The following is a 25,123-nucleotide window of genomic DNA, read 5'->3' as shown; positions in this document are numbered from 1 at the left end:
GGGGGGGGCCGCCGCCCGACTGGTCGCAGACGCGGCGGGTGGCGCTGGTGGCGCTCGCCTTCCACGGCAACTTCAGCTACGTGTGGCTGCGGGCGCTGGAGCGCGCGCTGCCCGGCCGCCGCCCCGCCGCCGTGCTCGCCAAGGTGCTCTGCGACCAGCTGCTGGGCGCGCCCGTCGCCGTGCTCGCCTTCTACACGGGTGAGTGAGCGCGGGCCGCGGGGCTGCGACATCCCCGCTGCCAGCGGAGCGCGGCAAGAGCCGGCCCGGCGCAACGTGGGGGAGCGCCGAGCAGGGAGCCGCTCGGGCCACGGCCAGGGGGGCCAGGGGAGCCCCTCGGGCCACGGCCAGGGGGGCCAGGGGCGCCGCGGCTGCCGCGCTTGGGCGCGCTGCCCCTGCGCCGGGGTCGCCCGTCAGAGAGAAGGGGGGAAGCGAAGGGAGAGGTTGAGCACCAGCGCCAGGGTGACCACGGAAGCAGGTTCTGAGCCTGTTCTACTTGTCTGTTCTAGAATTGCATGTAGATACGTGTGATGGTAAAAAAAAAAAAAAAAAAAAAAAAAAATTAGGTGCCATTTTCCACTCACTTCAGCAGGGTATAGGTATCAAAATTCCAGAGAGGATCAGGGCCTCCCCTGGCCATTCAACAGCAAATGCCACGTCCTATCTGTCTCTTGGATGGAAAAGATGCTTGCATCCAATCCATTCCACTGCCGTGCCACTGGGGAATTACATGACCTGTGTTCGTACCACATGTACAGTACATTCGCATTGATCGGTAAACACTGTGAAATAAGTCAACAGATAAGCAGGTGTAATCTAACAGTATTAAATAGTCAGAATGGTATTTTCTCTTTGTAATATTATTGGCTTTTCTTTCAGAATAATATATTTTGAGAAGGATTTGGACTGTCACTGGAAAAATGGACATTTTCATTTTTGCAGTTTTCTAAATGTCTTAAATATCTTGCCACCAGGTATGAGCATCCTTCAGAAGAAAGAAGACATTTTTTCTGACTGTAGAAAGAAATTTTGGAATACCTATAAGGTAAGGCAATAGTTCCYTTATTCCTAGTTAAGCACAAAATACATACTTATTGGACAAAATATTTAAAGTATGATTCCATCTTCTAACATCCTTTCTCTCACCTCATCATTTGATTATGTGTAGGAAGCTTTAGGTACCAGTAGTCATCTAAAGTCAGAGTAATCTGGAGCAATCACTACTGACAGATAGGTAAAATCCTTCCATTCCAAAAATGTACAATATATATATACATAGCACTTGCACCTGGACACCCTACAAAACAGTACTGATAATTATATCATAAGATTATATTTCCTTCTATYTTGAGAAGTACCCACTCACCAGTGTGTAGTTAGCAATGCCACTGATGACACATAAACACCTGTTAAAAACATTGCAGAGAGATCTTTTTTAGGAATCATTTTCTTCCTGTTGTTTTCTCCAATGTTTTTCTCACTTACAGAAACACAATGCCCTGTTTTAAGAAGACTTCGATATAAATAGTTGGGTTTAGTTAACATTTCAATATACATGGGGAAAAAAAATCTGTTCTATCACAGAGCCAAGCCAATTAAAGTTTTAAAGATATCCTAGGCGCAAGAAGAAAGACAGATTAGCAGAAAAATAGACTGAGGAACTGTGATTCAATATGCATTTCTATTCATGTAGTGTAACTATATAGGCAGGATAAAAAAAGCAAAAGGATTAATTTTCTTACTGTAGAGAGTGCTTCTAAAAACAGCACTCACTCTGTCCTATAAAAACATAAGGTTTCCATTGACCTTATGTTCTTTGAGTAAATTATCAGATAATTTTTGGGAAAAAAAAMCCCTTACATGCATGAGTAACTAGAAGGAGTATTGTAAGTGTGAAATAAATAGTGTTTAGTGGTATTTTTCATTCATTGCTGAAACAAATGTTCACATATTTAAACATTTGTTCACCCATCTGGTAAATGTGCTTATGTATCTGGTTGTCAGGTGACTACAAAAACACTGTATTTTAAATTTTGTATTTTAAATGAGTTAGAATAATAGTTCTGAGAAACTTCAACAGAGGAGCTCACGAAATTGGCAGCAGTTTATTACTGCACCTTCTAACTTAAACAGCTTGCTCTACATTTGAACATCTTTTATTAACTTTGTTCAGTTAGGTTTTTGTTTTTGCTAAATATGGTAAGAAAAATGAATCTTTGTGGTTGAAGTCCCTAACAGTAACAGTGACTCATTTCTATTTCAGACCGGGTTGATGTACTGGCCTTTTGTGCAGGTGAGTTTCAGGTAACTCCAGGAGCATTTCTGTGTCATAAAACCTGATCCTGTGTGTATTCTCCAACCCAGTGAGAAGTCAAGGGGAGTTTTTGGGTGTGTAGGCTTAAGATCTAACAATGCCTGGAGCACTAACTGAGCTCTTTCTCCTTCCAATGCAGCTGTCCAACTTCATATTTATACCTGTTTACCTGAGAACAGCTTACACTGGGCTCTGTGGCTTTCTCTGGGCTACCTTCATTTGCTTTTCCCAGCAGAGTGGAGATGGCACAGCAAAGTCAGCACTTGTGTGGCTCCAAAGAGAGGAGGTCAATGCAGATGAAGAACCATCARAGAAATAAGAACTTTAGTCGTGAACCCATTCTAAAATGGTAAACTGAGTTTTTGAAAGCCAGAAAACGGCACGGCAGCCTCATTACTGTGTTTAGAACAAACAGCTGTCCYAACATTTGTTGGTTAGTATAAGCAGTGGAACAGATTGTCTTTTGCCCATTTTATTTGTCAGAGAAGAGGCAAATTGTGTATGGGCACTTAGTTATTTTCATGCCGCCAGCCCTTCTCCTATGGGAACAACTGACTGTAACAGGGCAGTGTAAGTATTTGCACATCGTGTCAGCCAACCTCTCTGGGGAGAATTATTAACTATAATTTAATTTTCAAGCAACTTGTAATTGCTAGAAAAGGGGGAATAGAACATTAAATCATCTGTGGTCATACTTGACAATTGTTATCAGTGCAGATTGCTTTGGCAGAACAAAATTTAACAGACTTGTTACCTAAAAAGTGGCATTGCACCTGTACTATTCGGAGAAAAAAGTACCCTACAAGTCTTGCCACTTTTCCATTGTCATTATGTTCAAGCATAATTAAGATTTTGAAGAAGAAGAGCCTGAGGAAGACAGTAATGTGAATGCCAGAATCCATCTCATAATAAACTAGCTACATATAAGGAACTTCTTCCAGTCATACATAGTCAACCTTTCAAGTTTTTTTTGTAACATTTCTAGTTGTAAGAGACACTGGAGTATAGCAATTACACATAATAAATTAGGAAGAGGTAAAAAATGATGGGGCTGCCCTTTCAAACTGAGAATCGGATCTGGATGTAGGTGTACTCACCACTATTTTTTAAGCATTTAAATTTATCTCAGAACAGAAACTGCATTTTTTTTTGTAATTACAGTAAATTCAAAACAAACTAATAAAGAAGTCCTTAGTTTATTAGAGTGGGATTTTATGCCTTAAGGTTACTAAGCTGTAAGCTTGAAGCATGCTGTGATTTAGCACATCTTGATGAGGAGTGGAAAAGTAAGACTCAGCGCTCTTTTTTTATATGAGTAATAAACCACTCCGGGGAATGTCTGAATTCCTCAGCCTTGTCTAAACAGTAAACCAAAGCCCTATTAGGCTGTAAAGTGCATTCCTTTTGCAGACAGCTCTACTACTTAATATTATTCTTATTTGCCACTGTTCGTCACTGCAGGAGCCTTCTGTTGCAAGGCTCCAACAGGGAAAGGGATCATGCAAGCGCTGCCCAATCTACTCCAGGTAAAATCAACTAGGTTATCATAACATAGTGGTCAAGAGTGGTAGTCTGTATGGCTTTGACTGCAGCAGATGGGAAGAGGATAAATTTGAAGTGAAGAGGCTGCTTCTACTGCTTGCTTTGCTGGCAGAYGGGTGGAGGAGGTAGCTTCCCTCTCAAGGATGACAAGTCACTGCAGTTRGTTCATCTTCAGCTGGCACTGTCAGCTCTGGAACAGGGCATCTGTCTACAGTCTTAAGGTTGGACTCAGTTTACTTTAGACATCTGTAATAAGGACATCTACACTGGGCATATTCAGTTGCAGCTTCCTCTACTGGTAGCAGAGGCAAACAGGGAGTTGTGGACAGTTATTTTAGATAGGTGAGATGATCTGTGCAAGGTAGGTGCCTCTTTGTCTATAGCACACCGTTGGGACACTGGCCCCAAGGTAGATAGCTTCATTATAGATTGTTATATTTGGCCAAGTGAATCCCCTGCTTGGTATCTATTTTAGGTATCAATGTAGGAATAATACTGTGAGTGTTGCTGCTTGGTCTACCCAGTGTGAACTGGCAGTCCTGAAGCTGGTCTTCCCAGCAGGACTGGACATCCACAGAGGAACTAACTGAAATTTATCTATTTAAAAAAAGAAAAGATGAGTGAATAGAAATTTTCAGCCTGCTATAGATGTTGAATTGTTATTGTGCATATATGTTTAAAGTTCTCAAGATAAATAATTCCAGTAATTTTGTCTATTTTTAGAATCAGAATGTTTCAAAGTCTGTTCTATTCAGAGTTACATTATCACATGATGTCTTGCATTGTACTTAAAAGTTTCAGATGAGGTGCATTAATGATGTGTTTGGGTTTTTTTACAGCTTTTATTTGTATTTCTGCTTATGCCTTAAGCATTTAATGATTAATAGAATTCATTAAAAAAAAAGAATGTAAAAATAATGATGAGAGTGATACAGTGTTGTTTTGCTGCATGTTGTAAGCACAGTGCCATGTTATGTTGCAACTCAGTGGTGGAACAAAATATTTCTGCATAGGTATAGATAGCATCAAAATAGGGGAATCAAAAAAAAATCTGTCCTCATGATCTGTGGAATTCTGATGCTTTCCTTCAGCAGGAATATTTATAAATGGAACATTTGTTTTTTATTTTAAAAAGCTTAAAAGCTTACACAAGCCATGTTTTGTTGCTGTAGGCTTTGCTGATGCTATCTCTGCTTGGGAACATGAGCTAAATACTGTATTGTCTTCATGCTTGTTTGTTTGTGGTTTCAGGGACAGGTTTCCCTATTTTTATCATCTGTAGTTGCTAAGTATTTGAAAGCCAAGTAACCCAGGTCCCTTTTCATACATATATATTGTTTGTTTGTTTTGTAATTGCCAGTGTTGATAATTCTTGTGAAATTTTCAGGCTTACRTAACACAAAACAGTGAAGCTGTGTTTGGAAAATTCTTGCTGTGCATAAATTGCTGTGCACCTTCTAAAGATTTCCTGGCTCTCTCGGTTTATTCTGTTAGAGGACCTAATTCCTTAGTTGTTGGAGACGTTATTATTCCYTGGCACTTCTTTGGCTTAGAAGACTATTTTTGACATACATATAGATTTGTGCTTGTTTCTACAATTGGAGTTTAATAATCAATAATTGAGTACGTTCATCAGAAAACATGAGCTAGGTGAGACTTGTCTGTTTAGGTTTCTCTCTTATTTTCCTCTTTATTGAAAAACAGCTATAGAAAATTGTGTTCTATGTCAGTGTAACAGAATTGCAGTGATCTTAATGCCAGATGAACACCGCAGATTTCACTAACCAGAATGATACGAATAGAATTAGACATCAAGTAGGTGCTCAGGAAGGAGGGAATGCTCTGCCAATAGCTACTGGGCATGAATTCAAGTGACATTTCCATTTCACRGGACCTCTGTAAGAGCAAATGGATTGAGAAGACACATTCATATCAGGTATAGCTGCAGCTTCATATTTTTTCAGGAGAGCTGTGGAGATTTAGAAGGTGAATGTGATAACATGGGAATTTTAAAATGTATTTTTCTATTGCAAATCTTTAATGTAAATGAACCTCCTGGTGCTTACTGGTATCTGAAGGACACACTTCTAATTCACCAGAAAGCCTCCATCTCTTTCACACCAGAAACAACCAACCAGTAGCAATGCATAAAATAACCAGTTTCATATTGCAGAGATGATAAAACTGTCTGACTGTAGTTTGGTATCACATCTGATGGGTAACTTCCCTGTATAGCACAGGGATAAAAATATGGGTATGGCATCTGAAATCTATGCAGCTTCTGCCTTATGATTCTCTGCTCTAAGTGCCAATGCTTTTTGCTAGTGCTGCTGCCTCTACTGCTAGTGCCAGTACAAGTAAATGTGCAAGAGATATTTGAATACTCTAAAACAATCAAGTTAAACTTGACTGTGTTTTTGAAAAGATTTAATAAATCCTAAATGTTGCTCTTTGGCTCCGTCTCCAACTTGTGTTTGTGTGTGTTGTAAACAAATGCATTTTCTTGTGAAGATTCCGTAGGATCCTCATGATCCACAAACAGCAAAGAACTTGGAAAGAGCTCAATATGATGTGGGTCAAGAAAAGGTACCTCCCACAGCATAAGCTGTAGCCCAGGGGCAAAGTGAAAGGAAAGAAGGGATTACTTGCTACATTTACAGATTAATGATGTACATCAAGTTATCTGCCACTTATGAACAAGTTCAGAAAAGAACTACCATCTTTAAAGCCACTGCCACTGGACTTAATTGCCCTTTTTAAACTGGTAAAACTTTGGAATTAGTGTGAGTTTAGATAATATAATCGCAGAAGAAACTGGGAAATGCAGGARGGAAAAATATGTAAAAGGCCTCAGTAAAATATTAAGGAGAACAGAGGCTAGCAGTCCTTATTTGAGGGATGCATGCACTGTAGCTGGAGWGTGATATTCTTCGGAAGGAAACTACTTGGTAGCTTTGAGGCCGAAGTGAATAATGTATTCCACAACTGGAAGACAGAYAACAGCTCCATTCCCTACTCTATGTTATTGCATATCTAGATTGAGGAAAAAGATTTATGGAAATATTTCAAGTTGAAAAATTCTGTTTCATAGTCTTTGTGGCCAATTGGGACAAAAATGATCATCGAGTGTGAGTCTTTGAATAATATAGGGCAATGAGTGTTGCCTAGTACTTACTGAATGAGGACAATAATGTCTGAATCTCATGATAACTTTCAGAAAGGTATCCAAAGGCTGCATATAATGGGCAATCTGCCACATATGTAAGAACGTATAATTATTTAAGTTTTTTTTTTTGTAAAATATTATCTTCTATTGCCTTTTATCTAATCTTATTCAACCTAATTCTATGGGGATATTGTTATGCCTTTTCCAACTAAACAGGTGGTAGGAAGACCTTTCTGTATGCATGTAACTAGTAAACATTCACATTTTTGTTTATTCTTTGGATAAAATAAATAGGTTTAGCTCTATTAGTTCCATGCTAAATCATTATTTAAGCTCTTTTGTGCACCCTTTATTGCTGTGCAACCTCCACTTTGGAAAGCAGACAGTAACTCTGTAAAGATTATTCCCAGTGATAATTTYACGCACAACTCACCTAGATAATATTTCTTTCTACTTCTGCTTGGTATTCCTGTGCTTAGGTAGCTGAAGGCCATATGTTCTCTCTTAATTTCAAAATTGCTCTGAGAATTCACGTTTAATTGCCTGTCCGCAATGATCAAAGTTACTGCAGTCCATTCTAGGTGGGAACAAAGAACGCTGATTTCCTGTCTGTCTGATCTTCGCATACACTATTCAATAGCATTTGCCTTAGCAAACACAGCTTCCATTCTTTTTTTTTTTTTCAGTTTATTAATTTAAAGTGGCATTGCCCAAAGACTTGTACCATATATCCAGACAGAAAAACAATTGAACAGTCAAATGCATCAACACTGGTAAAAATTACAACTGTTCATGCAGAGAACTCCCAGCACCAAGAAAGACTAATGAGATCTGGAGCATGATTGGAAAAGACAGTATTGAGGACAGCTCTGCTGTAGTGGCAGATGCATGGGAGAAGTTCAGAAACACAAGGATTGGCCTTTGCACATGCTGGGTTCCAAGAAACACAGTTAGGAAGTGAGCTGCAGAACAGCACGTGGAAAAGGACAGCAAGTCCGAGCCTCTTCACATTCAGCTGATGCTCCTCATAAGTGAATGTAACTTGGGACACCTATGCCCAGGCTCCCCCCTGCCAAGAGAAAACCTTAAATACAGAACCTAGATGCAGTTGCTCTCCTTTCCATTTTGGAAGTCAAGACTGATTGAATCAGAGTCCAAGAGGGAGCATGAATATGTATCCTAATAATCCCCAGGATATTGCAAGAGTGGGGTTATGCAGCTCCCAATTTAGTTACTGTACTTTATGCAGTTAAAATCAATGTAAGATGCATAAGCACTCAGCTGTATAAATAAATACAGTGTCTGGGTCATATGGACTCACAAACCATGTGCATGATGTGCTCTACCACACGAGCTCCTTTATCTGTGAAGGAAGTGTCAGCTTTGTTCTGAATTATGTGTCCTTTTATAGGATATAATTTGGTGGCTGGATAAAATAAGTGACAACATGCTTCTCTGGAGTCAGAATATACTGTAAGTAGGGGGTGTGTCAAGTGTGTGCCTACGTAAGAATAAACCCTCCATTTCTTCTCAAGTGATCTATCAGAAAAGCAGCCACGCTCTCATTGTACCCCTCCTCTAGAAAAAAATCTGGAAGCCTTTGGAGTTCTCCACTCCCATCCCCATCTATTTTTCAGCTCTGCTCTGGCATTGCAAAATCTCCCATTTGCGCCTGCCTGCGTGCGGTGTTCGCAGCTACCACTGCACCGCTAACCCATCTCCCAGCCTCAGCTGCAGGGCTGCAGAAATGGCCCTTACAGGGGTTTGCAAAAGGCAGGTTAGGTATCTCTCATTGGAGTTAAACCACCATTAAGACACGTCAGCTACTTCCATTTAATGCATCGCATACTTTTACATCCAAACAGTAATAAGGTTTTTAGCTGCAGCCGGTCTGCCATAATAAGCCAGTGACATTGAAAGGTTCTATTCTATGCGAAATCTATACTATGCTTAGTTCATAATGTCATAATACAGTAAGAAATGATTATGTGTGTGCACTAATGACCTCCGCTTTTACATGGCAATTACCTACAGAGCGCTTTGCTTCCTGCTGTTACATAGGTCAGTAGCGTCTATTGTCCCGGGTATTACAAATCCCCTATGTGCAGACACATTGACCATCTCAATCTGCTCAACTCAGTCATCTGGTCTGTGTGGCTCTGGCCCCCGGCACTGACACCAAGGCCACCGGCACCATGGTGACTCACCAACACAACGGCCAGACCAGTCATAGCCCTGAGGCTGGTTCCAAATGCAGAACATAAGCCTGTTCCTTGGAAACCTTCCCTACCCATCGTATCAGTAACATATCTGACAGGTGCTGAACCAGTGTTGKTTTTTTTTCCTGTAAAATACGTAGCTTAAAAGAACAGTTAATGTAGAAAGTTCATTAAGAAAAAAATAAAATGGGATAGAAGAGTTTTGAGACAGAGTTTTCTAGAATCTGTATTATGGTCACAGCTACAGACATTCCCTGTGGAAAATGATTCCGTTCTCTCCACCAGACACATGTGCCCTGTTGGTTTTGTTAYTGCATTTCCTGAATTTTTCTGCTATATCTTCTGACTGTCTATCCAGAAAATTGATGAGATGAATCTGAGTAAATGGAAGGTGCTGGGCTAACCTAAGTAGTCTCCATTACTAATATAGGAACTTGTGCAAATAGGTTCAGCACAGGCACAGATCTAATTTTCACACACAAGCACTTAAAAACTTGGCATACCCAAGCATGGGCCATTGACTGTTCATTTATCAGTTCAGCTTCACTTGAAACGTATCTTGGACTAGCCAAATGTTTAATAAGCTTCATTCAACCTGGACTGTGTTTTGGGAGCTGCACCTTGCAAGGTTCTGTCATGATACGAGGTGTGGCCCAGCACCCTGGCCCCTGGCCTTAGGTACTTGTTCTGATATGAAGGGAAAAGCAATTAAATACTCCTTCTTCTTCAAATCTAAGTATTTGCTAGCTCAGAGMCCACTTAATTTGATAGATTTCTAAATATGGAATAAGAAAAATTGCTGGGCAGTCAGATGCTGTAGCTCCAGTGCTGCCAGTTAACATTTATCACATACAGAAGTCAAACAATAAGCAGCAATATGCACAGATTAAAAAAAAATGTAATTTTCACTAGAAAAACAGCTTCAAGGACACAGAGTACTCTACCGTAGCTCGGCCAAGGCACAGAGAAGCATGTCGCATCTGGCACGTAATTAGTGGCACATGGTTCACTAACATTTGCCATTAAATGCTTGTCCTTTGCTTTCATAGCACTCGATATTCAGCTACGGAGCTACAGGAGGAATTTAAATACATTGACACTTCCCTTCTGTGTGCATGCTTGATGAAACAGCTAATGGCACATAAAAACCACTGCTCCACTCATATAATATTCCACACAGACCTGTTAATTTAAAATTTTCAAAAATCAGAATAAGGTAACACTAATAAACATTTAGGTGTATATCTTTATGCACCTTCAAATAGTTGTATCACCACCTTACCTCAGAGTCATAAAATAATATTAAATTCACCTTTTCATAAGCTCTTTGGAAGGCCTTGCTTGCCTGTAGCTCCTAAGCTACACACGTGCTTTGCTATCCTGACAGGGCAGCAGTGGAATTGGACCAACATCCTAGTTATTTAGCTGCAGCCACTGTGAATTATTTATGAAGTTACTTTAGCCTAAAATATATTTTAAAGAAATGGCTGATGTCAGGAAAAGCTGTATTTCTAAATAAATATTAAGGAAGAAAACAAACAAAAGGAGCAGTCTCAAAGCATAAGCCATGAAAGATTTAGATGGGGGGAAAAAAAGGGAAAATTAAAAAAAAAAAAAAAAGGAAATGTAGGCCATTTCCCACAGCCAACACATACTCACMCAAGTGCCTGCTGGCAGGACCAAGGCTTCCAAGAACACACAGGYCTGAAGGTGGAAACATGCAGCAGAAGAGTATCTTCTAGTTCAAGAATCCTCCTGTAATTTTTAGCTATCCCTTTCCCCTCTGCTTTTAATTAGGATTATATTTAATTAAGGCTGTTTGAAAAGATTAGCTTTGGCTTAACAGCTGTCATTTAGGGAGAATGACAATACAAATGAGTGAGAAATAGAAAGAAACCCGATTTTTATACTGTGATTACTTGAGTATTTATTATAATCGTATTATTGAGTTTTTACTATAAATTAATGAAAAATTTGGGTAGAATTTTAACACTTTCTGTTATTTTGAGGTTAGAATAACTGTATTGTCTGTCAAAGAACAGTGGCCCTGAGTCTCACCTTCACTGTAGCCCATGCCAGAGCTGCAGAGCCACCTCCAAGAACCCTCTTGGTGATCAGATTTGCCACAAAGGCAGCATAGCTGCCTGAACTTTAAGCTAGAAGTCCTAAATTCTTGATAAGCTCCATGAAAGCCAAGACTATTTCCTCTCAGCTGATTTACAAGCCATGCTGCCTCTACAAATTTTGCCCCTGCAAGACATGCCCGATATATATATATAGTGCCATGTCTGTCATGGATGATCACTGGTGTGTAACAGAGGCTAAAAGAGCAATAGGCAGGAAAGAAGATGCGCCAGCTGCATTGGAGCAGCTATAACTCCTGTGGACAGGACTTAACTGTGAAATGTGCAAGGAACTAAGGGAACTAAAGCAGTCAGGAGAGCTGATGGCAAAAGCCAAGTGCAGAAACAGGGCTCTGAGTTTCTAAGTATCTTCTGAGTGAAGGGACTTGTTTTTATTTTTTTTTTTTCCATCACAGTACTTTCAGTAGAAGAAAAGCAACCTTTCCAAGTAGAAGAATGCATTTGTATTGCTGAGATGCACTGAAGGGCATAGTCAGTAGGGGAGAAATTTAATTCTGCTTGCAAATGCTGCTGTGAAAACGCTCTCACATCACAAAGCTGAAGTGTTATTCTTAGCACATTAGCAATATAATTAGTATATAGGATGCCCAATCTTGCTAAAACTTCTGTGCGAACGAACCCAGTGGCACTGCTCCCACATACCTACTCGTGTGTTCAACTGTCTGTAGGATTTAAGACTTGTTCAAAAAGGGCAGGTGAAAACTTTCTAGCTACAGTAAATCTTATACATTCTTCACTTTACATAAATAAATTCTATGTATCAGAGTTTTTAATTAATGATTTTTTCTTTTGTCCATACTAACCAATATATAGCTTAAAATATGCAATGATTTCTAGGCTCTTCCACCATCTCCTAAACAAAGCACTTCAGCTACAATTATCCAAAGAACTGGAAGGTAAATAGTCCCCAGATCCACTAGGAATTGGCCCTTCTCCCTGATCAGCCTGTTTCCCTTAGTCCAGCTCTCATCCAGATCCCAGATGGGCCCTTGTCTCCCTCCCACGCTTGCGTGCCTCACTTCTACGGTGAGTCAGTCCAGCCCACCCCAGCAGGCAGCTGCACTGTCACCCAAAATCAGCTGTGTGCAGGACTGCCAGCAGCCCTTCTACTAGACTCACAGATCTGTTTGGGCTCCATCTCTAAAGGTCAAAAGCAGCAAACACCGGTCAGCAAGAGCTCCTCCAGGATGCCTGGTACTCCAATCACAGCAAACCTCTGGGGAGCACAGCTGACAGGGAAAAGTAACAATGCCCTGAAGACCTTCCAAAATAATGTCCAAGTCATTTTGATTTGGTAGTTAATTCTAAATCTCTCATATAAAAATTAAAAAAATGGAGGAACATTTTTAGAGTTACGGTTTTGTAATGGATATGGAGGTTGTCTCTCCTTCAAGATGAAAGCAGGCTCCGTGAAAGCAAAACAAAACTGGTCAGGAACATAGTGGCAATTTGTGTCAGCCCTTCTTTCAGTAAGTGTCACACTGAAAATAGTGGTAGTGCTTTTGKAGCACTGATGGCTGAAGAGCAGGATAAGGTTTATAGGCAAAGGTATAGGAGAAGCTTTGGGGCATGCAATCCATACTCAGCATCACCAGCACCCATCACTCTTCACGAACCAGACAGGGAGTTCAGCGCCTCCCTGTCAGTGCAGCACTGACTTTATGTGGGGCACTGGGCAAGATGCTCAAGTCCCTCTTCATCTTCTCTACACCAGAAGTAAGGGTAAGATTCACAAGAACATGCAAGGAGATTTCGTAAGGAAAAATACTCTGCAACTGCAAAGCTCCGTGCAGGGATTTTATACAAATAAAATCTCCTCTACCACAAATTAAAAGATTAATAATAACAATGATCATTAGCAACGCTCTTATGCTTCCTGCATAGTCACTTCCTTCTCTTCTAATCCCAGGAGGCTGCGTAAACACTGAAGCTGCATGTTTATGAAAAATACATACAGTTACAAGAGGTGGAAAATCACATCATTTGTTTGGGTGCTGTCCTCAACATGAAGTCAGGATGGGTGTTGTGCCAATCTGCACAGGATTTGACACTGGCTAATGAGCTGCACCCAGAGATGTTTCACTGCAGGTGCCAAGGGTKCCCTCGGAGCCCATGGGGACCCCAGCGCTGCTCAGGCCCTATTCAATGGGGGTAAATATCCCCGGGAGGGCGAAGGGTGAGGAGGAAAAGCGCCAGCATCTCGGACCCCGTGAAGGCCTCTTTACCTGCTCTGCCCACCRGGGCAGAGGAGGCCACGAGGGCCGCTCACGGCTGCAAAGATGGGGAGCCGCGGGGCTGCCGCGACCCCGCGGGCTGCCCGTGCGCCCACGGTCCCGCGCACTGAGCATGTGCGCGCCGGCCCCTCCGCGCCGCGCCGCTCCGCCCCGCGCCGCCCCTGCGCGGGCTCCGGCTCCGGCGGCGGCGGCTCGGGCTCCGCGCAAGGGCGGCAGCTCGGCAGGTGCTGCTGCTGCTGCTGCGCGGGGCGCATGGAGTGAGCGCGCTGCGGGCTCCGGCGCGGCCATGGAGCTGCGGCGCTCGCTGTCCGCCAGCGCCGAGGCGGAGAAGCCCATGAGGCGCTACGGGGCGGTGGAGGAGACGGCGTGGCCGGCCGAGCGGCTGGGCAGGAGTGAGTACGCGGGGCCGGGGGCAGCGGGCGGGCCTCGAGGCGGGATGCGCCGCGCTGTCCGCGAGCGCTTCGCCCTCCGCGGCGCGCGGGGCAGCCGGCCCCGCTCCGCGGGCGCGGCCGGGCGCGTTGCCGTGCTGGGGAAGGGGAGCGCTGCCCTGTGCGGGGGGTTAAGGCAGGGCCGCGTTGACCGGCGGCCGCTGCGGGCGGCCGCTCTCCCCTCGCTCCCTGTGCTCGTTGGCRCTTCAGGTGTCAGAGCTCGTCCGCTTGAGACCCTCAATTGCCATCGAGCAACAGTGGACACGTCCTTTGCGAAGTGCTGATGCAAAGAGTGGTTGTAAAGATCGGTTAGTTGACTGTCCAAGTTATCTACGGGACTTGTCCCCCTCCAATGTATCAGTTTTTCTTCTATTGGCAGTAGTATCTTCCCTACAATCTGATAAGCCTACAAGCCATTTCCCATTTTTAGGGTAACCAGAAAGGCTTTTTTAAAAATTTCCCCCAAGACTTTTCAAGAAATCTTGAAAAGATGCTCATGAAAAGCTCTGCATCGATACAAAGATAAGCATGTTCTGAGTTTCCATGTAAGATGGATTGACCACAGGACGAAAAGCGTTGGGTGTAACGACATCCTTATGGCGGGCAATCACCTGAGGCTTCACTGCATCCTGCTAGCAGATTTTGGCCAGCGCTCCTGGTGCATTCAGACTTTTCCAAAACTGCTGTGTTCCTCAGCTGTGTTCTGGAGYCGTGCTTTACCTCTGGCTTCAGTCTTGCATGCCAATGCTATCATATAGCATATGCTGGTGACAGAGAGGTGTAAGTCTCCCACTCTGATGCTTCAGCTGCAGTGCTGGTTCTKTTGCAGTGCCTGGCATGGGTTCAGGACCAAATAACTACTTGCTTTCTAACAAGGAATAGAAGACTGAAGTCGCTGTTGACGGTCTTGGTTGGCTTGGCCACATGCAACAGTTCTGCAGGCTCCCTGGCAGCCTTTTGCTCTTCTCCCTCTCATAAATAAGTCTGGTTTTGTTGCAGAGTCAGCTCCCAAGCTGAGTGCAGTGCTGCACTTGTAATAATAACTGGTACCTGGAGGTGACGGAAGGGTTATGAGTCTTGCAAGGTTGAATGAAAGATCATTTGCTCGGCAGAAGGGAACAGTGAGACAGAGGGACAATTGATCAGCCCAGAAATGTGTGCTCTGCACTGAGCACATCTCCCTCCAGACTGCAACCTGACCAGGTTAGAAGGAGGGGCTCTTGGCAGGGCTGGAGCCAAGGTGCCCCGGCTTCTGCATCTGGGCTCTGCCGCTGAGTTGCCCTTTGGTGCACTAGATTTAATTTAGTGAGAAATTTGTGTGTGTTTAASAGTTTAACAGTAGAATAGGAAGAAATCTTGAGACAACAGCCTAGGCTTTGGTCACCTTGAAAAACAACTATAATAAGGCTTTGCTACTTCAGTAACTGATCTGTTTGCTCATAGGCTTCAACTTTCCTTAAATACCATAGAAATGCTATTTACCCTTTGTTTTAGATAATCCTTCTGTTTCTTTCCTATTTTAATACTAACATTGACTTTTAATTGGGTTTTTGCATTGATACTATATACTATTTTCTTTAAATGCTCCCATGCAACATAGATCTGAAACTACACAATGACTACAATCTCTGGAAACTCTGGGAAGAAGCTGAAAGCAGAATTTTCTCTCTCTCTTTTTTTTTTTTTTAAACTAACATCATCATTTAGTCACTACTTTAAATATGAAATGCTAAGTATCAGTATTAGCAAAAGTAGGTGTGTATTGCATATGTGTTTGCCCTTTTTTTTTTTTTTTTTTTTTTTTTTCTTTAACTGTGTTTTCCTTGCTAAATTTGTCTTACCATAGCTTAAGTCAGGATCTCTTTGCTGGTGGAACTTGTTATGTATTTGCACAGCACTGGGCACATAGTGCCGCTCCCTGGCCAGTCCCAGTCCTTGGCACAGGGGTGTAACCAATCACATCACAAGGGAATGTGCATCCTGATTAGGTCCATTGCAGAAATAATGTCCTAAAAGTTACAGAGAGTCTATTTAATTTGTTAAATGGAAAGGGAACTCTGTTCCATCAACTGTAGTATAAAAAACTTGCTGATTATTGATCAAAACAAAGATAAGTTACTTCATGGCTATGAAGTATATTATGGAAATTTAAACAGTATGATGGGTTCTTTCAGCTGGATCATTTATAAAGTTATGTTGGCTTATATTAACTGATGATCTGATACCTTACAACATGAGAGTGCAATGATCTCCCATGGGTTCATGTGCAAAATATGAAGCAATTGTTTTAAGATGTCCCTTTAACAGCCTTTTTCTTCATGTACGGGAGAGAATTTGCAAGGAGTAGAGAACATTATAGAAATGACTGCTTACCATGTGCAGAACAGCTCATGCATTTCTAGTYCATGCATGTAGAAAGCAGTTTGGGTTTGTAAATGGCCAGACTGTAATAACAAAGTGGGTACAGCCTTCCTTGGTAATCTTTACAATACAGGCTTGGGGAGTCTGCTCTGAACCAGAGCACTCGAGCGTTTTGGTCAGTCCTCATTACCCAGCAAATGGCTTCATCTACAGTCATTTTTCTTGCTATCRGCAGGGACTCACAACGCCCCAGTTAAGCTACTGCCAAGCCTGGGAAAGAGCCACAAGGAAACAAATCCCTTTTCATCATCTTATTGCACATCTACTTCTCAGATACATTTCTGCTGTTCTTTCTCTTCCTCTTTGTGTTTCCATAAGGTCTGGAACTAAATCCAGAATTCAAGGTGACTGCCCCAGTTTCACGCAGCACAAGCAGGTAGAAATGCCAGAAAACTGTAAAGGCAGAGTTTTGCTGCCATTTAAGCTGAGAATAAAACTACAGTATTGTAGAGTTTGTTTGCTCGCTAAATGTCATGAAATTTGCTTGTTGCTTTTGTTTGAGTAGTGACTCAGTATTGGAAGTGAGGTGCTGTATCTGTTGCAAAGCCCCAGCTTTTCAGCAGTTCCTGACTTTGTAATGGAGATGAGGCGAAAGGGGCCCCAATGGAGGCCAGCGCTGAAAGACCAAGTAGGACATTCCCCACAGAAGAGACTCAGTAGTAGCAAAAACCCATCTTAGGAGGCATCCTTTCCTCACGTGTCCTCCTGAGAATGCTGCACCACAGGCTATACCCAGGCAAGGTGCGGTGAGATGGCAGTGAAGGTGCTTCACTCCAGTGAAGATGCACACTGCAGGGATTTTATACATATGAATTAGACTGGTCCTGAGATTGTTCTGGTGTGTTACAACACCAGAGAGACAACACTGTTCCTCATTTCACAGACATTTTTGGCTGACCTGTTTCGTAAGCTTATTTCACTGCATTTGGTTTGGTTTATCTTAAAAACCTTTCTAAACTTGTCAYCCAGAAAGAGAGGCTTGTATGTACTTAGATGTTCCACCACCGAGCAGGGACAGTGGTTCAAGCACTGAAAATACGGGCTATTTAGCATTTTGCATTTGCATTTCTTGGCAGCATGAGAAGGTAGATGTCTCACATCTTTCTGCATCCTTTTTGATTCAAAAGCAGTTTGTGTCAGAAGTGCTGTTCTGCATGGAGACAGTTCTTCTCAACTTGCAGAAGGGCAAGGACTACAAAGAAACTAGCCATAGATTGAAATAGCATGGTTACTGATCCCTTAGATATGGCTTCTTTGCTTTTTGGTGAGCAAAGCATGAAGGCCTTTTATACAAAAGTGAATCTCTGGTTATGGATGTTTTATCAAATCCATTTGGAACTGCTTGTGTCATCTTTAAGGTCTGCCTTCATTAACAGAACAAAAGGACTTGAACATTACAGCTGGGCTCTGTTCTAGGATTAATGTTAATAATGCTCTATAATAATTTGAAAGATACCTGCTGCACTATTAAAAAAAATCAAGTAAGAAGCAGCAGGGAAATACACAGCAAAACACGTGTGATGCCTGTCATTCTGGTCACTAAAAAGTATTTAGGATAGGTTTATATTAATCATATGCCTTTGGATTTTATTCTAAAAAGAGGCAAATACCAATTTCTTCTTGAATTTTTGTATTAGCTTTTTAAAACTTGGGGGCTTAATACTTAATTATTAATTATAATAACAATTTAAGTATTATTAAAAGTACTTAGTATCATTTGTACTTCATACATCTGTACAGATAGATGACAGGATGTTGGCTCCTATGAAATACTGAATGAACGCCTGTGCGTTTGTGCTTAGCCCCAAGTGCCTATAGAAAAGCTGATTTATTCCAACTCTGACAATCAGAGGTGGACATGGTCCTGGGAGCTGGTGCGGGAACCGCTGACTGTCCTTGTTCCTCCTCCTGTGTTGCTTCATGAGACGGAAGGGTGGCTCGTGTTGTCTCATGGGATGGGGAAAGCTCCTAGGACTGTGGTTGGGAAGGTGCAATGGTGCTCAGAGCTGTCAGGTCAGAAACTACAGAAACTCTGGAGGAATGCCAGGAATTCATGAGCTTTCTGTAAGAGGGGAAGATTGTGAGCTGTGATTGACAAGGGGCTGATTGTCCAGTTCAACCCAGACATCAGTTATGGGAGTTTCTATCATTTGGTAATTATATTTTCCAACAAATGGCTTTGGATATTCTCCTAAAATGTCCCACAAACATCCACAAAACCACTTTGGCCTAAAAACTTTTCATCACTGTAACATCTATCCAAGCAGTCAATAATGTGCCCTACCTATCATGCTCTTGTGATGTCTAGCAGTCTCTTCATGCTCCCACTATGACCAAAAATAATGGGGGTTTCAAAGGCACAAATCAAAGTTCTAAGCCTTGCTTTCACTGCTGTCCTTCCCCAGTGATGCCACTGTGGTACTGTAAATTTCTCCCAATTGTTATTTATATCTATTACAGGCAGTGAGAGAGATAAAACAGATTAAGTTTTTTTCATGAGATCTGCTAAGATAAGTGGGAAAGACGCTAACCCAAGGATATACACAATTAAATTCCTTTTTATAGAAGTAGCAGGTCTGCTGGCTTTATGAAGGTCTGAAAACAAGCTTTAAAAAGGAAGAGAAGGTAATTAGTATTCTTCCCATGTCTCCACTTAAGAAAAAAATTCTGTGCAATAATTTTGAAAATAGAGAGAGTGATAAGAAATTCAAATATGAACAATAAAACAATCTTGAGGAACCTCACTGTAGTAGACGTTATTTTCCTGAGCACTTTTTTTTTAGAAAATACTTGCCAAAATACTGCTTATATTCAAAATCCCAAGCACTTTTTCTTCTGTAGAGGGATACATTCTATTTTAGTCAAATCTTAGTAACATAATCCCAGAGAAGAGAGAAGTAAATAATGCCACTTCATTTCTATGAGACTTTTGCTATCTAACTACATAGAGAATATAGTATAAAGGCATTCACCATTTAAAGTTGAAAAATGCATATATGGAGGGCAAACTGTACGAAGAATCAATACCCTTGTTTAATTACATTAGTCACCCTTYGGGATGAAAAATGAACTTTTTCATCCCCAAATTATCAACTTTTTGTCAGTTCATAATGGGGAAAATGTTTGAGAAAATTTCAAGTGAAATTTGTTATTAAATGAGGATAAATGATTTCAATGAGGTGGCTTATTACATAATTCTAAGGAATGCAAAGACTACCAAAATGCAAGAGGTAAAGTATTATTCTAAGAACAAAGGATCTTTTTATTGCCCTGTAGTCCTGCCCCTTCCACCGCCCTTTACTCATTAGAGATTTCAGGGTTTTTTTTTACAGAGACTTTTTCTTTTTTTCTTAATATATTGATGAACCTGGAACAAAAGCTTCTAATTACAAGGTGTTTTAATGGTTATGTTTGTCTCTTGGAAAAAAAAACTCCAAACCACAAGACAGACCACAGTCAATTCTGCCATTCATGCCCTTGTACGTAAGGCCAAAGTTGATTTTAGAATAATGCTGTAGAAGCCAGATGAGCAAGACCATGAACTGACCTCCCTGGAAAACGACAAAGATGCTTAACGGGCACTTTCGTAGTTACAAAACAGAGCTCAAACTTCATTGACATCAATGGAAATTTTCTCACTGATTTTAGTGAAAGAAAAACTGGACTCTCTACCTATGTCCCTGAACATGCCATTTATCTCGATTCTCTTGGAAAACCTCTTTGGGAGATAATTCAGGGGCTGCATCAGTACCATGAGGACTGTCCAGTGCACAAGCATGGCAGCAGGCAGAAGTTCCAACCATGGGGAAGCAAGTCCAAGACATTTCCCTTCAGGCTGATAGTTGCCTGTGGCAAAGACAGAATACGTGGCATGGAATGGCACAGCCTCGGATTTTTGAAAGCCAGCAAAATCATGATTTGGTAAGGTGGGAATTGTATTGCAATTACAAAATTTATTTCTAATAATTTCTCCTACAAAGAGGAGGTCACACACAGTGATCCCCTCCACTCAGCGGCGGAGTTGAGGCCTCCGTGGCGCTGTCTTCGTTTCCTCCCCTTGGGGAGCTGCGGGGTGGCAGCCAGCTCAGCGCCGCTCCACCGCCAGCCTGGGGCCCGTGGTGAGGAAGAATGTATTAGCATATTTAAGAAGGCTAAATCAAAATGAAGTATGTCAAAGCAATTAACTTGGTGAAAACAGAGGTTGATAGAGAATGACTCCCCACCTCAGACAAAAGGAAAATGAAAACAGATTTAGGTGCCAACTGTGATCATCGTTATCTTGCATGATGCAGATAAATGGGGCTCTGCACTGCTCTACCTGCACATTTGCTGAGAAAGAATGAAAAGGCTTTGGCTCTATACTGGTAATTCCATTTTTAAGAAGGGATCAGCTTTTGCGCAGGGCTTTCTGGAAACAGTACGTGCTCCCTATACATTGGCCAGAAAGACTCTATAGGTTCCTCATTGCCTGGCCTCCCCACCTAGCTGCTGAGCTGTACCCATCATCTGCCAGTAGGCTCAGGAATGGCAACATTCACCCCCTTGAGATTTTTTTTTTTTTTTTTTTCTCCTCTCTGTGAAATGTGAAACTCCTCTTTTTCTTATCTTCTGAGAAGGAACTTCTCAATATTTAATCACTTGCAGGAGTGGGAATCTATGTCAATTTTTTTTTTTTTTTTTTTTTTTAAGTTTCTGAAGCAATTCTCCATACCCGAGTTTGGCCTTTATTGGATTGGACTCAGATGCCTATATTATTTATCCAGTGTTATTAAGATTGCCTAAAATTATCCACCAGCTGCTGGGAAGATGTTTAGAGCCCTGTTAGACAACTGTGTTATTAGAGAAGCACATCACAGAGGACAGACAGCAAGAAAGACAAAGGGGCTTTGTGGTATGCGGCTGGGTAATTTCAAAAGAGAATACTGTGAAGATTTGAAATTTAGAAATGTCAGTGGCCATTTTATAATTATTTCCCATGCTACCTGTACTGCTGTTTATTAGGTGGTGCTAGCAAAAAGGCTTACATGAAACAATATATCCCTAAAGAGGTTTTGCAAGATTTCTAAGACTGAACATTCAGAGGTTTTTTTTTCGATTTAAGTAAATCAAAAATATCTTTTCAAAATATCAAACTAAATAGCTCTAAATAGCTGAACATTAGCTGTAGTTGACATTGTTACAGTATTTGAAACGTAGACGGTAAGGCTTTGTGCTAATGCAGAATCAGAAAATGACTCTAGTGAGTAATCAAATGGAAAGCCACAGGCTGTTTCCTTTGACCACTGAGCAAAACGACAGAAGTAAATGAAGAAATAACTTTGCCTTTCTTAATATTCTTTTAATCTTCCATCATGTAAATATGGAGCATAAATTGTATTCCTTGCGATATGGCTCTAACCTGCTCTTGCTCCAAAAGTCCACATTATCCCAGATGAGACTGCACTGATTTCAGTGGAAGCTCCACATTAGGGGATATACCAACCACAGTCACTGACTGTACCAGTTTCTATTTYCAGCCTTCTCATAGTGCTGAATCTCATGCAGGGACTCTGGCAGGATTGGGCACAGAAAACCCATTCCTGAATCTTCCTGCCTTCTGGCAGTCCTCCTGAGACAGATTAAAATAGCTTCTTGCACAGAAAGGTCTAGCTTAGCACTACCGAAGAAGACTGACAAGGGCTTTGGGGTCAGACCTTCAAAGATGTTTTTCCCTCATTTTTCATGTCTTGTTTTGGAGCCATTTTCTCATAGGGAACAGCTGTCAGGACCAATACACTTAGCAAACTTTCCCATTAGGTTGCAAACAGCTGAATATTTTATCCGTTCTCTGAAGGACAAATTGCTGTTTAAAGTGCACAAGGTCATATTTTAATTTCATTAAATGATGGCAAGAGGTAAAAGGACTATGCAAAAGCCAGTGGCAGCTACATTGCTGGTATCATTATTTGAATGCAAAGCAGGTTTGCATCTCACATGATTTATTTTGAAAAATACTATTTAAAAAAAAACTGACCCCACACTCAATTATAAAGGTATTAAGAATAGATACCAGGAACTAGGTACTTTAGGTACTGGAAACATTTGTCTCTTCTGTGCTAGTTTTAAGATAATCAAATGGATAGTGGGTAACAGAGCCCCTGTTCTCATGAATTTGGTCTCCAGAGATAGATAACTGTTTCAGTTTGACTTTTGGATTTTTGTCTGCCTTTCTGAGATGCCGGAAGCCACTAGAGAGAGTGCAAAGGGTCTGGTACTTGAAGCAGTATGAGAAGCATTGCGGTACCTGAGTTTCCTACTCACCTGCTGAGGAATAAATTGATATTAAGGATCAGGAAAGAATTATCCTCCAGGTCAGACTGGCAAGGACCATTGGAATCTTTTGACTTCAGCGGTCCGGACCATCCATCTCTTAGGGAGGATTGCCATTCTATTTTACAAACAAATACCCATCCAAAAATAAGAATACATATATATGTGTGTGGAGACAAATTTAAAATTGCAAAAGAGGTAAATTCATTATTTAATCATTTAGAATCATACTTCTATAAGATCTGTTAGTCTACTAGTAACACCATATATGAACAGTGGTCTGAAACAAATTATAGTGACCATATTTTGTCTGTTTAACATACCTGATAGCACTTTCTGAATGGAACCAACATTTTTTCTGTTGATTGTTAGGAAGTTTTCATATAGTAACAGGGGAGCTATAAACATTTAATGAAATAGGAAAATGTGACTGTAAAGCCAAAGAATTGGATTGAAATTGAAATGCAACTTAAAACCATGTGATAGCTTTGAGCTCTGAGTGAGATCTCTGTCTTCTGGCTGGGTATCAATATCAGCACTTGAGACCGCATTCCCCCCATGCTCAAACCTCAGAGCCATCCCTCAGCAGGACAGAGCCCTTCAGGGCTCTGYGAGTCTCTGCTATTCCCGTTCTGCAGACTTTGGATCCTTTGGATCTCTTTCAGGAGACTGTGCTCAGTTGCCTACTGTGATAGAACAGCTGTACTAGGATTACTTTATATAAACATTTAGAACTTTTGGGCGAGAAAGTTTTTCCTCAAAACAGTTTACATATGTTTTTATCTTGTCTAAGGACATGCCATCCTACTGGACTTAATCTAGGAAACCTTCATGTTTTTAGAGATCATCTGGTTCCTCTCAACAATTCTTCCACTTTCTCCTCACCGCAGCAGAATTATTATTATTATTATTTTTTTTTTTTTACATCTTAAGCTATCCTAGTTGAGTTTTTCTCAACTGAAAGTGTATTTTAACAATTCTAACAAGTTTTTCATGTAGATCTGCTGGAATATTGAGAGTACCCTTCCTTCACGTTAGGTCAGTAAGAGAATTACTGATACGAAAATAACCTGATCCATCTCCTACAAAGAGAAAGAAAAAATTGGCACTCTATTATTTCAGCTATAGCACGACAAATTAGGTTGCTTAGTTTCAGGCTGACATGTGATGAGGTCTGGGGGAAACTGCTTTCACACCTCATCTAAAGCCACCAGCCAAACATGGCGAAAAAAACTGTTCTCAGAGCATCTGGCAGGAAGGAATGTGATACCTAAGAAACAAGGGCTCAGTTAGAATTAGAAACAACAGTAGAAAGTCTGGAAAATGCTCTTGCACAATTCAATTATAGTTCCCTGTTAAGTCTCTCATCTTTCTCTGCAGACTTCACTATATGGTCAGCTCTTCTTTAAATCCCGCTCAAAACCACTTAATCCTCCTTTGCACGGGAATGCAAAGGATGAGATACCACAGATTAATTTTSAAAGGGACTGCACTGGTCTTGAATGGAGCTTGTGACCCATTTCAGATACTAGGAATATTGGAAACTGAAGTCTGAAATGGTCACAGGGATGATGATGATACCCTTCCAGTGTGCTATAATTGCTCTGAAAATAATCTGTCTTGAATAGGAGCAACCCTACCAATACCTCAGATGCCAGCAAAGACACTCTGTGTTGGTAGATTTTAAAGTCTGCTGTGTGACAGGAACTGTCCTGAGATGATCTTAAGCAGGCCAACCTGCCAAATTTATAACCTGGCGATTTGAACATTTTCAACTCAGAGATGCAATTTGTGTTAAAACAGAGGATTCTGTTTCCTCTGAATGGAGAATCACAAGTGCATCCATGAATAACGTCTCTGGGTTTTCTCAATTCATTTGGATTAAGTTTAAAAAGATTTTATAAAAATTCACTAATTTCAAATTCTTCTTCCTGCTTTCATGATTCTGTTTTCTTCATTTTTATGCATTTGCCCTCTAACAGGCTGAGGAGATGTGTGTACAGCCTCGTTATCACTGACCATAATGGCAATTGCCTGGGACATGCAAATTGCCTAGACGGAGTCTGGGGAGCAGCTTCAAAGCAGCAAGGGCCAACCCTGTAATTGCAATRTCAGAGCCCCTAAGGGTTCTAAGGGTTTTCAAAACTCCATCTCTGCATGGCATTATGGCAATTTGTGTAACTGGACATGCTTGTACATATCCTGAATTTATTTACATCAGAAGCACTTCCTGCTAATTTCATTAACACTAAAAATATCTGTATTTTTGACTTGCTAATAAGGGACTATCAAATCAGGCCTGTAGCTGTTTATGGAAAGACTTAGGAAACTGTGTTGTGTTTTCAAAGA

General features: G+C 41.3%; 2 protein-coding genes across 2 annotated transcripts in view; both read left to right on the top strand.

The window, feature by feature from the left end:
* Positions 1-5: 5 nt before the first annotated feature.
* Positions 6-6,148, top strand: MPV17L (MPV17 mitochondrial inner membrane protein like; the record flags this gene model as incomplete). The annotated part of the gene is made up of 4 exons (XM_026053958.1): positions 6-198; positions 972-1,042; positions 2,261-2,290; positions 2,451-6,148. Coding segments are annotated over 4 exons (474 nt in total), but the record flags the coding sequence as incomplete, so codon positions are not given.
* Positions 6,149-13,888: 7,740 nt separating this feature from the next.
* CUNH16orf45 (chromosome unknown C16orf45 homolog) overlaps positions 13,889-25,123 on the top strand; it is a 38,837-nt gene continuing 27,602 nt past the window's right edge. Inside the window, exon 1 of the mRNA XM_026054106.1 lies at positions 13,889-14,008. Coding sequence (XP_025909891.1) covers positions 13,903-14,008 — 106 coding nt within the window. The 5' untranslated portion in view covers positions 13,889-13,902. The remainder of the gene's footprint in view (positions 14,009-25,123) is intronic.

Source organism: Nothoprocta perdicaria, unplaced genomic scaffold (assembly GCF_003342845.1).
Source record: "Nothoprocta perdicaria isolate Ctin4 unplaced genomic scaffold, notPer1 scaffold_12, whole genome shotgun sequence".
Taxonomy (NCBI): Eukaryota; Metazoa; Chordata; class Aves; order Tinamiformes; family Tinamidae; genus Nothoprocta; species Nothoprocta perdicaria.
The sequence above is the reverse complement of the archived record's forward strand: the minus strand, read 5'-3'. Positions and strand labels throughout refer to the sequence as shown.